General features: G+C 39.5%; 1 protein-coding gene across 1 annotated transcript in view; it reads right to left on the reverse strand.

Moving 5' to 3' along the window:
- The window catches only part of mxi1 (max interactor 1, dimerization protein), a 44,975-nt gene that overhangs the window by 16,416 nt on the left and 14,038 nt on the right, over nt 1-14,521 (reverse strand). The window contains exons 3-4 of the mRNA XM_077604590.1: nt 9,966-9,995; nt 2,000-2,114 (exon numbers count right to left, since the gene is read on the reverse strand). Coding sequence (XP_077460716.1) covers nt 2,000-2,114; nt 9,966-9,995 — 145 coding nt within the window. The remainder of the gene's footprint in view (nt 1-1,999; nt 2,115-9,965; nt 9,996-14,521) is intronic.

Here is a 14,521-nt window from a genome sequence, read left to right on the forward strand (position 1 = left end):
AGACTAATCAACTCCAATGGTCTTCTTTATTCATCTCTTGTGGTCTTGGCAAACCACGGTAACATCAGTAAATTCAAGTTGTTACATAGTCAGATTTATACTTTCACTAGTCCATAACCCTTTTGACTTTACTCACACTGGTCATGTATTTTGTTTGTATTATAACTCAAATCATGTATTTATTCACACTTATGGTATTTTAATGCCTAATCCATGTAGTTGCTTTTCAATACAGTCGTCCAGTGTCCTGCAAATTCAACCTAGGATCTTAGGACTCATAATTCTTCTTTGGGAGATCTGACTGTCTCGAGCTTGAGATAGGGAGAAATGGTCGAGTGGCTTTGATGGACTTTCAGTCGACAACAGCTCTTCACGTTTCAAGATTCTCTAATGTTTTTTTCACCACCGTTCGTTGTTGTGGGCTTGAACTTTTGCTTGGAGGAAGCTGGGGCCGCCGAGTGCCTTTGACGACCTCGCAGTCGAGCCTCAACCTGAACCGCAACCTGCGATGTGCAAAATTCTGTTGTGGGGCAGGCAACGGTGCTGGTGGTCAGTAAGAAGGTCATTGACGAGTTGGTCGAGGGACACCAAAACGAATCCTCAACGGAGCAGGAGTTTACGCAACGCTCGGCAATACATGAGGAAATCAACGAGAAGGCGGCTGAGGAGGAAGCAGCCACCATTCCAACAGCATAAATGAGAAAAAAAACGGGAGAAATTTTACGAACTTTACAACTTCGTGGAAAAAACACCCTGAAATTATTCACGAGTCGTGCGATCGCCCACTTTGACGACGTTTGTCTTGTGTATTTTAGAAACATTATTAAAAGTCATCAAACACAATTGTCTTTAGATCGATTTTTCCCAAAACGTCCGTCAACAAGCACCGCCGAAGGGGACCCTAAATCCAAACATGTAACAAGCAGTGGTGATAAATAAAATGGGTGAAAAATTAGATGCCAAAGAAATCATAAAACGGTAATGTAAAAGATTAAAAGTTCAATGTAATGTTGTTTTGAATTATTTGATTTATGTTTAATAGATGTGTGTTCATGTGTTTGTCTGCTCTCTACTTCTGTTGGCTAACGTTAGCTTCCTGACACTTGTGCACATGCGCTTCAACACATTTAGCATGTTAAATCATTTTAATGGCTTATTAAATTATTTGATTATCATTTTCTCTCATTTTTGTGTCTTCACACCTTTTCCTACAAAACTGGGACACTGATAATTTTTTAAGGTTTTTAACTGGTAGTTTTGTGAGAACCATGGAACGAATTAGAGAATGGTCCGGTGGGATGTAAACAGCCATTACAATGACGATTGTTAGCTCCCTAGGTAGATAGAAGGGCCTGCACCGAACTGCCAAGAGCTATAAATCAGGGGAACAGTGAGTGTTATTGATCCTACTGTTGCGGCACCAGTCGTTGTGTATGTAATCGCAAAGGACCCCCCACCTGCTTTTTCCTGATTCTTTCTTTGGGTCCTGCCGGTGTAGCGTGCGGCTAGCTGGCGATACCGCAGCATCGGGGATTTGCGGGTGTAGTCACGTTTCCGTGATGAGCATAATGTTGCAGTTCCTGCCAAAGCTGTTGGTAGCAAGCTGAAGTTCCAAATCGTCTATTTTGTGGGTGATGGATCTGGCGTTGGTCAAGAAGATACTCGGAAGCGGTGCTCTGTGCGGTTGTTTCCTTAGCTTAGCAGCTAGGCCCGCCCGGCATCCCCACTTTAGCTTTCTTTCCCTTCACCGCTTCCGTCGTACTCTGAGTGGGCTTGCCTCGCAGATGTTCGTAAATAACGATAAGACTGAGAAAACAAAACACCGAACTGGAGAGAAAAGAGCCGCTGCACCCGTGCGCGCTGCCATCTTGAAATCTCTCATTTTGGGTGGTAAACTAGATGGGACTATTTATTCTCAAGGGTCAAGACAAATGTACATCAATCAACCTCGTTGAGAACAAGTGGTAGACAAACTGGATATCCTAATAATGCTTATCACCTTAATATGTGATTTGGCTTTGTTGAGCAGGCCCAGTGTTGTATGGCGGCTACAGTCTGCTCCAAGTGGGATGAGAGCCTTCAAGCGCTCCAGACATAACCGCAGGTGAGCTCGTCTGCATAAAACATGAAGGGAAAAATAAATCATTTTTAAACTACCGACGATCTTTGACAGCAGGACATTTCCAGCTATCAGACATGAAAGCTCCTAAAAATGTGTAAAATAACATTCAAATGTGGAAGAGGTCCACATTTGCCATGAGTATTAAAGGCATCTCACTTGACCTAGTTTTAACTGGGATTAACTGTTATATATTTTTAGTGAAAATTTATATGAAGAAAACAAAAACTGATCCCTTAAGTTACAATTGAACTTTTTGTCTAGGACTGCCAAATCGTGTAATCCCTCGAATATAGCGGTTAATGTAGACCAGACATGGCACTAATGAACGAAAAACCGCGAAGTAGGATCACCCCCATTGTTACTACCACAATATGTTCTGAACAAATCAGTCAAAACATAGGCTTTGTTCTTGTTTTGTAAAGCATGATGACGGTAAAACTTGTTGATTAAACCTGGCTTTACCATTAAGCCGGGCAGCAGCATTCCCACACATGATGATAATGATCCGCAGTTAATCTTTGAATAAAAATGTCCGGGAAGGCATCGGCTTCCAAAAAAAACTTGCTGCTGCCTGTTCCGGCTGTTGCCGTGTCGTGGGGCAGACCTCGCTTGAACTTCCACTTCGCTCATCCGCGCCGTACAACCGTCAATTAGACGTCCAGGGAGCCCTATTTTGCAACAACATCAGCCCACTGCCCGATTTAAATGTAATCTCAACTTCCACGTTGCTCCGCCTCAACGTCCCGCCCCCCTCGCCGGCGAAAGTGCCCTGTTTTCGGACAAAGCCGATTCCAGCCACCGTAACGTCGTCCGGGGCTCGCATTTAAAAAAAAAAAACCTTTCGCTGGTGCTTTCTGCCGTCAAATTTGTTTTAAGTTAAGGCAAATTTTCAAATAAGCGCCATGATGTAAGGTCGGGCAGGGCTCGCATTTCTGATAAAAATCCACCCTGACATGGGCTCCCGGCTAGTCATACATACATACATATCTTCTGCCATTTTCCTAGTGACAGGGGAGTGGCTTCTGCTTGCGAGTTACAGCGTGGATTTTCACATTTTACAAACTTTTTTTTCAGAAAAAAAATCTGCCATGTTGTGTAGCCTCAAAAGTTGAAGCTGTGAACTGAAGAAGGGTCACAGTAGTCAGGATATTTGGAAGTATATACAAGTGAATGATGAATGCATAAATAATCAAAGTGAGCAACCTGATGGTACATGGTAATATAGTACTCCCTCGAATATCCCGGATATTGTAGACCAGACATGGTGCGATAAACGAAAAAACGCATAGTATTATCACTCCTATTATTACTAGGATACTACATGTTTTGCGCCTAGACAAAAAAAAGAGTAAAACACAAGTACAGTTATACCTTGAGATACGAGCTTAATGTGTACATACATACACATACGGGACTGAGCTCGTATGTCGATTTACTCGTATCTCTAATTAACGTTTCCCACAGAAATGAACTAAAGACAAATTAATTCGTTCAACCCTCTGAAAAAAAACACCAAAAAAACAGGATATTACCATGGAAAAACATATTTTATGGGTTGTAAATCACCTTCTACTAACAGAGTAACAAATAACTAGTGGTTATGATGTTTAATAATAAAACGAGACATTATTCAATACAACGCGGAGTTCGGGGATGGGAGAGAGAGAGAGACAGAGAGCGAGAGAGAAAGAGAGAGAGAGACTTGACAGATGCGCTCGTAACGTAACATAAATTTAAATCTAACTTAAATGAATTTAGATTCCTATACACACACTTTAAAAGTTTTAATCTTAAGTTACACAAAATTTAAACCTTCATCTGCTATAACCAAGGCAAAGAGGTTAATGTATTTCATCGCGGCTTTCGAGGCGAACTTTCTGCTTCTACAGCCGTGTTGGCGAGCCACCTCAGTCACGCGTACATTACTCATGTTTTTCGATTTTTTCGTGCCTAATATCAATACCCTTCATTGCACCGGCTTGCTTTGGATCCATTGTTTCTCTTAATTCTGCACTAATGCAAAAAATCTCACACATATACTTATATACATACATACGTGCGTGTGCGTGTGCGTGTGGAGGTGTGTGTGTGTGTGTGTTTGTGTGTGTGTATGTATGTATGTATGTCTACATATTGGATTGGATAACTTTATTCATCCCGTATTCGGGAAATTTCATTGTGACAGTAGCAAGAAAAGGCATAGTTCTAAGTGTGTGTGTGTATACAGACGCTCCCCTACTTACGAACGCAATTGGTTCCGAGCGATTGTTCATAAGTTGAATTTGTTTGTAAGTTGATTCAGTGCTATATTTTGTATCATAATTTATGTTTAAGGCCGATATAAGTATATTGAAGGTTTATATAAGTGCATTTGTATGTTTAAGGCTTGTATAAGTAACACGCATTGGTTTGTACTGAAAAAAAAAAACCTTTAATAAAATGGAGAGAATATGTACAGTACTGTAGAGAGAGAGAGAGATTTATGTATTAGAAACTGGCCAAAAGAAGCGACCTAATGACGATTGCACAGTTTTCTTCTTTTTTTCATCATAAATGATGCAGTAGCACTGTATGGCATCATTCAATTGATTTGCAAACTTTGTGCAACGTTCAATATTTGGGTCCTGCTGCTCGATCTTTCTGTTTATAAATGGTACTGACGGTCGAACGATTCAATGCCCGTGAAACGCTCACCACTCTCACGCGCATCAAGCTTCGTTATTATTGCCACTCGTTTCAAATGAAATGGCTTGCCTCTTCCTTGCAACTCCCTCAATAGAAGCCTTTAGCTTTTTACCAACCATATTCAATATTGGATGCATGAGATATTTAATGATACAAATGGAAAAGGTTCTTTGCACACTGGAGATACATTCACGCACTTCCGCATTGCAACGAAGAAGAAGGTAGATGCTGGGTGAGCTGAGCTCTCACAGCGCCAGGCGTCGGTATTAGCGGCGGAAAGAAGTACTACTCCGAAAAAGGCGCGAAATACAAAATTGGACTTGCGAACATTTTTGGACTTAAACGCAATTTGCAGACATGTTCGTATGTACCGTTGTTCGTAAGTTGAATGTTCGTAAGTAGGGGAGCGTCTGTATATATATATACTATATATATATATGTATATATATATATATATATATATATATATATATATATATATATATATATATATATACAACCCTCAAAAACTATTTTATGGCTATAAAACCTCTACTGCAGCTACAGCTGCGACACATAAAAAATAATCAATAAATTAATGCACAAAAATGGGGTAAAATCCACTTCCTAGCAGCATTTCATGATTAAATACAAATACTGGAGCTTTTCAGACATTAAAACCAGGCCAGGGGGTGATTTTCCCGGGAAAAGACAGCGATGAACGTCAATGGCGTACGGGCAAACATTGCCCGAAAATGGGGTAAAATCCAGCCAAAAACAGCATTTATTGATTAAATACAAATACTGGAGGTTTTTAGACATCAGAACCGGGCCCGGAGTATCATTTCCCCGGTAAAAAGACAGCGATGAACGTCGATACGTCCATACGTGAAATGACAAAAAATGCACTCAAATACTAAAATGAGGTAAAATCCACTTCCTAGCATCATTTATTGATTGAATACAAATACTGGAGCTTTTGAGACATTACAACCAGGCCAGGGGGGGTGATTTTTCCCGGGAAAAGACAGCGATGGACGTCAATGGTGAAACGCCAAAAATTAAACTGGGGTAAAATCCACTTCCTAGCAGCATTTTGTGATTAAATACAAACACTGGAGCTTAAATACACACTGGAGCTTTTCAGATATCAGAACTTGGCCCACAATTGAAATATTATTTAGGAATATAGCCATATTTGTAATTTTACTCACCAAAAATCCTTTTTACACAATATCCATCCTCCTTTCTTTCTTCCTTCTTTCCTATTGCCATCGAAGCTAATGATGAAAGTCGAGCCTGTCCTGTCATATTTCCGGCATAGGCCGTTTTGAAAATGGCATTAAATAAACACAACAATATACTATTTGCTTGTGGAGCTAAGTTAGCGCGCTGAAAGTGCCCCACACACCATTTTCCCGGCTGTAACAGGCTTGCTAGCTTCGGAGTTGACCGCCCTTTCTTAATGATGTCCATTTTTTTCCTGAAAAAGTCCGTCTAGAAAATAGCTTTGTGAGTAAACAGAATCTATTTGTTTTTGCTTCTGTCGGCCATAGTGGGTGGAGTTTGCGATCACGGCTGCCTCGGTACTGCTTTGGCCCACCTACTAGCCAATCATAGTTTGTGAAAGCAGTGGCATGTCCCAGCCAGCAAAATGCTAATGCCTATGAAAAATCATTGTGGGGTTGCCAACTCGAAATCTGATTGGTTAAAAGCAACAGTCTAGTTTAATGCAGCAGAGCACGCAAGAACTGATTGTGCAGGCGTTGAGGCAGATCTGATCTGGCAACAAATAATGGCTGAAATGTGATTGGTTAAATGCTTCAATATGAAAACACACATCTGGAAGCAGTGCAACCAGGGGGAAAAGCAATGAAAGGAAGCTAACAGACCAATTGGAATAATAAGTACGTATTGATGGACAAAATATAATATGATTCAGATATTTCTTAGGCCAGCAGAGAAGTCCTTGAAGGCCCTGACGGCCCGCCACTGATATATATATATATATATATATATATATATATATATATATATATATATATATATATATATATGTACATGTGTGTATATATACATACACGCATGCACGCAGGCACACAAAAACACGACATGCACGAAACTGCAAGTTGACGACGCCATGACGTCATGCGGCCGATTCGGTCATTTATTTCAAAATAGAGAAAAGATAAACAGATAAAACGCGAAATAAATAAATATATATATATATATATAGCAGGGTGATGGAGGGTGATATATGTGTGTGTGTGTGTGTGTGTGTGTGTGTGTGTGTGTGTGTGTGTGTGTGTGTGTGTGTGTATGTATGTATGTATGTATGTATGTATGTATGTATGTATGTATGTATATATATATATATATATATATATATATATATATATATACATACATACATACATACACACACACACACACACACACACACACACACACACACACACACACACACACACACACACACACACATACAGTGGTACCTCGAGATACGAGCTTAATCCGTTCCGGGACTGAGCTCGTATGACAAGATTCTCGTAATTCGAGCGGAAGTTTCCCATTGAAATGAATGGGAAACAATTTAATTCGTTCCAACTCTCTGAAAAAAACACCAAAAACAGGCTATTGGATTGAAAAAAATGTTTTATTTCTTATAAGTCGCCATATATTGACAAAGTAATAAATAACGAGTGGTTTAATAGAAATAAAGTGTTTAATCTAACTAAAATTGGGCGGATTTCGCCGAGGGGAGAGGGGCACAAAAGGGGCGGGGGGCTTCGTTTTTTTTTCCACACAACGCACTCGTAAACGGAACAAACACTCCACCCTCACGTTCGCTATCGATGGGCTGTTTGCTGTCGTACTATTCCCTTCAAAATATTCCGAAAATGATGCACACAAATGTCCTCACAATCGGATAACGCACGACCACTTGCCAACGAGCAGCAGTCTTTTATCAGCGACCGCGCCGCTGCTCATGGGAGCTTCGGGGGCGCTGGCTAGCGGCTCCTTTTAGCTTGTAGCATCTGTGTTCGCATCCCCTCGAACGGCGCCTATGATAGAGTGCCATTGCCTGTCGGCTTTGTGTGCACGAGTATACTTCATTACCCAGAAAGCCCTCTGTTGGGTTCATTCTGGGATGTTACCATATGTTCATTTGGAATTAATAGGTAATGAAGCTATAATTTAAATTGTGCCATACTGTTTGGACCGAGTGCACTTTCCCCCAGTCTTCCTGTCGGGGCCAGTCAATTGTTTTCATAACTATGGACTGAACAGGACAACAAGTTCCAGGCCAGACGGATGATCTACAAGGACTCTTAAACTGCTTTGTCTCGGAATCCTGCAGATGGCGATAAATCGCTCTGTTTACCTTATAAAGAAATTATTATGCTTACTGGTGCAAATTCTAATGCCATTGTTTTGATTTGCGATCCGCTCGGGTCACTTTTTATGCTTATTGTGCAAATTCTTACGCAGGTGTTCCGATAAAAACAGATTGTTGAGACAGTTGTTTTATAACCTTCATGATGTTATTCGGTTAAGCTTATACAATTGTTCAAAACAGTTGAGACAGTTGTTTTTGCTTATGCAATTGTTTAAATCAGATTACCTTTGAATGTTTTGGTTATGTGCCGCTAAATGGACCGAAGAGTATGCCGCCCGTCAGAATGCCTTGTGGACTAAGACGACGTCACAAGGTACCTCCTTGCAAGTGTAAGCAGTTATGTTGAAAGATGTTTTCCAATTTTAATTAAATATTACTAATAATGATTTAAAAGGTTTTAATCATTATTCCAACACCCTCTTTTCCCCGCGCATGCGCGTTGTGCGTTTCCTGGTCTGAATAACTCATCCGGTGCTCGTAAATATTGTTATACACGAAAGATATGCAAAAAAAAATGCCATGGCCACCTGGCTTGGTCGCATCACGAAATTTTGACCGCATCATGGGCGAATTATTCGATCGAAATTTCCCCCGTAAGACGAGCATTTTGTATGATGAGCGGTCGTATGACGAGGTACCACTGTGTGTGTGTATATATATATATATATATATATATATATTGATATATATATATATGTATAAACAAAATTCCACTTTGATTTTTTATCTTTTAATTTCTTGTTCGAAAGTGACAACTATTGAAGTAATATGTATTTTTGTGTGTATTGAAGTAATTGGATTGGATTGGATAACTTTATTCATCCCGTATTCAGGAAATTTCATTGTGGCAGTAGCAAGAGGGTGATTAGACAGAACAACAAAGCAAAAGCACAAAGTACAAAGCAAATCAAAGTAAATGGGATCATTGAGAATCACCAAATCAAATCATTAACACAGAAAAGCAGCAAAAACACAAAACGAGCAAGAGTGGATGGAGTAATATGAACTATCGAAAGAATTGAGATATTTTGACATTAGAAGCAATATGGCTGCAACAACATCTTAAACTTCTAGTAAGAAAATTGCAATTTCTGTCATTAGAAAGCATCAGGTTCTCATCAAGATTGACATGTTTTTTTATATTGAATAATTTGATATTTTGCATTTATAAAGACAGGCATATTAACTTTCTTATGATATTGACCATAATAATGCTCTTTTAATTCATACATTATCTCAGAAATAACACGTGTGATGATTTTTCTCAAGACTTTCCCTTCAAAGTAACACATTTGTACTCCCTATTAAAACCATGAATATGGAGGTAAAAATTGGGAATCAGGGGGTGGCTTATGCGTGAGAAATTGTAAAATTCAACAATTTTAAGGCAATTTCATGCATGTAGAATTATGACAGTTTCGTTTTGCAGGCAAAACAAAAATGACGTGGCGGACCAGATCTGGTCCCCTGGCCTTGAGTTTAACACCAGTGGGCTAGAATAATTGAACACCTGACAAAAGACCTAAACAACAAATAAACTTCCATAGTTAAGTCTAACACATTTCATACTTCCATGTATTTACTCAAAGATCTCATCAAAATGGGTGTTAGTCTTTGTAAAAGTGTGCAATCACAAATATAACACACAAAATCTAGTTTGATGGTAAGTAATGTAAATGAAGAAATGCTCACATTTGAAAACAGGATAAAAGGTATCTAGGCAAGTGAGCAGTGTGTGTATTGACAAAACTCAAATGTTGGGATAAAAATAACACTCACCTATTTTTCTCCAGCTCATTGTGTGTGGATCTGCAAAGGCAGAAGACATGAGACATTTAAACAAAAATATTCAGAAATGTTGTGTTAGTGACACAGCAAAATTAGAATAGTTGGTTTAAACCAAAAATGAGAAAAAACAAGGCTGAAACCTGAAATAAAAATTGTATTTCTTTTTAGTTGGACTAAATATGTAACAAAATATCTGAAAGCTTTAGAAAAAGAGACCCTCTAATAAATATATTATATCTCTAAATAGATATTTTGCACTATCAAACATCAATGATAAAGACTGAAGAGTATCTCCTATATAATACACAACTCTACTCGAGAGCACTATTTCCCAACCTTATTTGAGCTGTGGCACACTTTTGCATTGAAAAAAAATCTCAAAGCATACCACAAGTGGAAAACTTTCTGTTTTAAAACAATGCTGCCTATATTAATAATATCACGTCATTTTTATCAACAGGAATCCAATAAACTATAAAGATTATTCCAAAATCTAAATTTTCACACCGACCTAATGTCACCAAAAGTTGATGTCGGCGGACCCCGAACAACTTCTGGTTCGAGTGATGTAAAAATAAGCACAGTCATACCTCTACTTACGAATATCTCTAGGTATGAAATTTTCAGGTTATGAAAGCAAATGAGTGCCTCGACATACGAAAAAGATCCAATTTACGACATCCCCCCCAAAATTATATGCATTTCCTGTATCCCTTTTTTATTTTTAAAATTGTGGCGGATGCATTGATTTTCATTTTATAACCTCGTTACACTCTTACTGGGCTCTCATTGGCTTGTCTCACAACAACCAATATCCATGTTTTAAAATTCTCTTTTGTACTTTTGACTGCCGTTCGCCGTCACGGACTTCTGACGGTGTTTTTTGTCGAATCTTTCGAGCGTGGATAAAGCAGCTTCTTTTTTAATCATCTTGCCTCCCAAGAAAATGACGAGCGCGAATGAAAAGACGCGGGCCCCGTTATCGATAGAAGAAAAATTGAAGGTGTTGAAAAAATATGAAGGTGGCATGCGGTTGCCTGAAATTGCAACACAATATTGTAACAGAAGGATTAAAAGCTATGATTCCTTCCCATGGCCACTCTGTGATTTCGAAAAGGAGATCAGCACTTAAGGAGTAGATGGACTTTTACTTCTGTGGATAAAAGAAAAAGAAATTGCAGGAGATACATTGACGGAATCTGCCATTTCTGCAAAAACAGCGAGCCTCAACCGGAAAATCAGCCTGTGGCAGCAGCCGAAATTGTGTCGCTGGAGCAGGCGATGAGGCTAGTGGTAAGCGAGGACGACATTGACAATTTGGTCGAGGAGCATAAAATCGAACTCTCAACGGAGGAGTTGAAGGAACTAGAGTTAATGCAACACTCGGCAATCCAGGAGCAATATACCAAGAAGGCAGAACGAGGACGGAGCAACGAGCATTCCAACAGCGAAAATAAAATAAATGCTGGAGAAATTTCAGGAACTTTTGTCTTTGTCGAAAAAATACATCCCGAAAGTCTTCACGGGTCGTGTGATCACCCATTTTGTTTGTTGCACTATAGAAACATTATTAAAAGTCGTCAAAGGCAATCGTTTTGGATTTTTAAAAAAAATGTCCGTCAACCAGCACTGCAGAAGGGGAAGTCAAATCCAAGCAGGAAAGAACCAATAGCGACTAATAAAATTACATTCCAAAGAAATCATAAAAAGCTTAAGTTTGTTGTTGATTAATGTTGTTAATGTTGTTTGAATTTTTAATTATGTTTTAATTAGATGTGTGTTCGTGTGGTCTCTCTATGTTGCATACCATTACTTCCTCTTGTTCCTCTGCATTTCAGCACGGGTAGATTTTGAATATACTTGTCATTCATTTTAAGACATTAATAAATTATTTTCTGATCATTTTGTCTCATTTGTGTGTTTCTCACATCGTTCTTTCAAAATTGGGACATTTTGACTAATTTTAAAGGGTTTAGTTGGTAGTTGTGTAGGACTGTGGAATGAATTATATAATTTACATATAAGGTTCCCGGAACACACCGGCGACAAAAATGACTCTGACAGTGAGATTGAGCATAGCATGTTGAACAGCGAACTCGTCCACTTGGCTGGACTCTTTATATCAGATACAGGATGCATGAGGAGTTTGGCGGTTTTGTAGATGTTGAACTGCTTTAACTTCTATTAACATGAGTAACTTTTACTGCAATAAAGCACAATCAAACTTAGTTTTGCTCATGGTGCCTTTAACAAAAAAACACTAGCATAACATACGCTAGCATAACATACGCTAGTATAACATACACTAGCATAACATATGCTAGCATAGTGTCATGGTAGCACCCTTTGGGCCGAAGCACCTTATCTATGGGCAAAAAAACAGAACATACACCTGCAACTGAGGCCAGGAATAAGAAAGACTGAGTTTGGAGCGGTGGGTCCTTTGGGTGTGAAAATACAGTACTTTAAGTACTGTACCCACAGTGAAAATAGTTCCTCCCCGCGTGATTTAAATAATAAAAAATAAAACAAGTTATTGGACTTTTAGTCTGAGTACTCTTCATCAGATTCGAGAATTTTTTTTCTTGTACAAGTATTGCTGTTGTTATTGTCTTGAGACTGTCAAGACGATTGCCAAATTCGATGGCTCCGTCATTCATCAATGATATCATCAGTCTCCTTCCGAGTGGCCCCATGCAGTGTGTTGACGTCCTCTCGTCATGCCAGCTTCCTGGCCATATCTACGGCGTAAATCCATCATAATGCTGATTCACTTTTTTATTCCTCGGAGTCGGGTGTCTTAGTCCACACGAGGATTTGCACCTCAGAAGATGCGAGCTTCGGGCGGTGAACAACGGCACGTGCGCGCCGGTGCTCAAGCAAAGGCGGCAGCGCCGTGGCGTTCGTTACAACGTCCAGCACAGCAACCTGGGTTGAGAGACCAGCCCCGCTACATCTCAGACCTCTTCAACTCACGAGAATGTATTTTCATTTATTCCCAGCATACAGATCACCACAAAGCGTGCATCTACAGAAGAGTAATGCATTCACTTCCCGTGTGTCACTAACAACCTTAACCAATTCGTCCGATAAGGCGATAGCATGACACTAGGCTAGCGTATGTTATGCTAGCCGCTAGCGTATGTTATGCTAGCCGCTAGCGTACCTTTTTTATGCTATCCGCTAGCGTAATTATGCTATCGGCTAGCGTAATTATGCTATCGGCTAGCGTAATTATGCTATCTGCTAGCGTATGTTATGCTAGCTGCTAGCGTATGTTAGGCTAGGCACTAGCATGTTTTTTTAAAGGCAGCACGAGCAAAACTAAGTTTGATAATGCTTTATTGAGGTACTAGGTACACTCTGATATAAAGAGTTCGGCGTTTAACATGCTAGGCTCCATTGTCAGTCAGAGTTGTGTATTCCGGGAACTTGATTCCAGCTTTGGCGAAAGCTCGAACAGTGCTGGCTGACACTTGAGCCCAGTCATCCACAATCCATTGTAACTCGCGACATGCATCCCTCGCAAGCCTTTGATTCTCCTCGCTGTTATATTGGCATCGACAATTCATTCCAAAACGTCAAGTAACTCGTGCGATGCTGCCTGCAATGTTGTCCATCCGTTAGCAATCTGTTAGCAATCCGTTAACAAAGCGATCCATGGCTTCAGTCCATTTTCCAAGCGTTCACACCCGCATTGTGTTGTCATTCAGGCATTTCCTCTGTATAGCTCTAATATGCTGTTTCTTTGAGTATTGAGTGTTTTTGAGGGTTAAAAGCACTGCAAGCACACAGAAGTCAAATGCCTTGCCACTCCCCTGGGATGTTTTGAATGGATTTAACATAATGCTTGGAATGCGTGGGGAGGCTATTTTTAGGGTGAACATCTGCTGTGTTGATCGCAATAAGTAGCGTGCCCGCAAGAAATAAACACAGTAATTCAAGCAGTCTGGGCCATACAAAAATTGAATTTAGTGCACAGACAACACGCACCGACCGATTGGGCGCATCGACCATTTTAGAGAAAATTTTAGACTTTGAAGTGCGCCCTTAGGTGTGAAAATACGGTACTTTTGGGGGGGTTTCGTAACTTGGATATTTTTCTTATCTCGAGGCACTCATTTGCATATAAAAAGGTTTCGTAACCAGGAAATTTCGCACCCAGATGCATTCGTAAGTAGAGGTATGACTATCTTGTTAAATTATACAACTCAGAACTTACCTTAAACAACTTAACATTAAAATATCATTCAAATTCCTTTGCTCCAATGTCAATGTATATAAGAAATTAGCTTAAATGTCCCAAAGGATTTTGCTCTCCTTAAACATATCTCCTGTCAAAATTATACAAGTTAGAAATATGAACATGCTATAAAACATGGAAATATACATAAAATGTGTGGTTTTCAGCAATAATACAGACGCTCCCCTACTTAGGAACGAGTTAGGTTCCAAGCGATTGTTCATAAGTTGAATTTGTTCGTAAGTTGCTCAGTGCTTTTTTTGTATTATAATTTATGTTTAAGGCCTATATAAGTCTATTGAAG

The sequence above is a fragment of the Stigmatopora argus genome, chromosome 7 (assembly GCF_051989625.1).
Source record: "Stigmatopora argus isolate UIUO_Sarg chromosome 7, RoL_Sarg_1.0, whole genome shotgun sequence".
Taxonomy (NCBI): domain Eukaryota; kingdom Metazoa; phylum Chordata; class Actinopteri; order Syngnathiformes; family Syngnathidae; genus Stigmatopora; species Stigmatopora argus.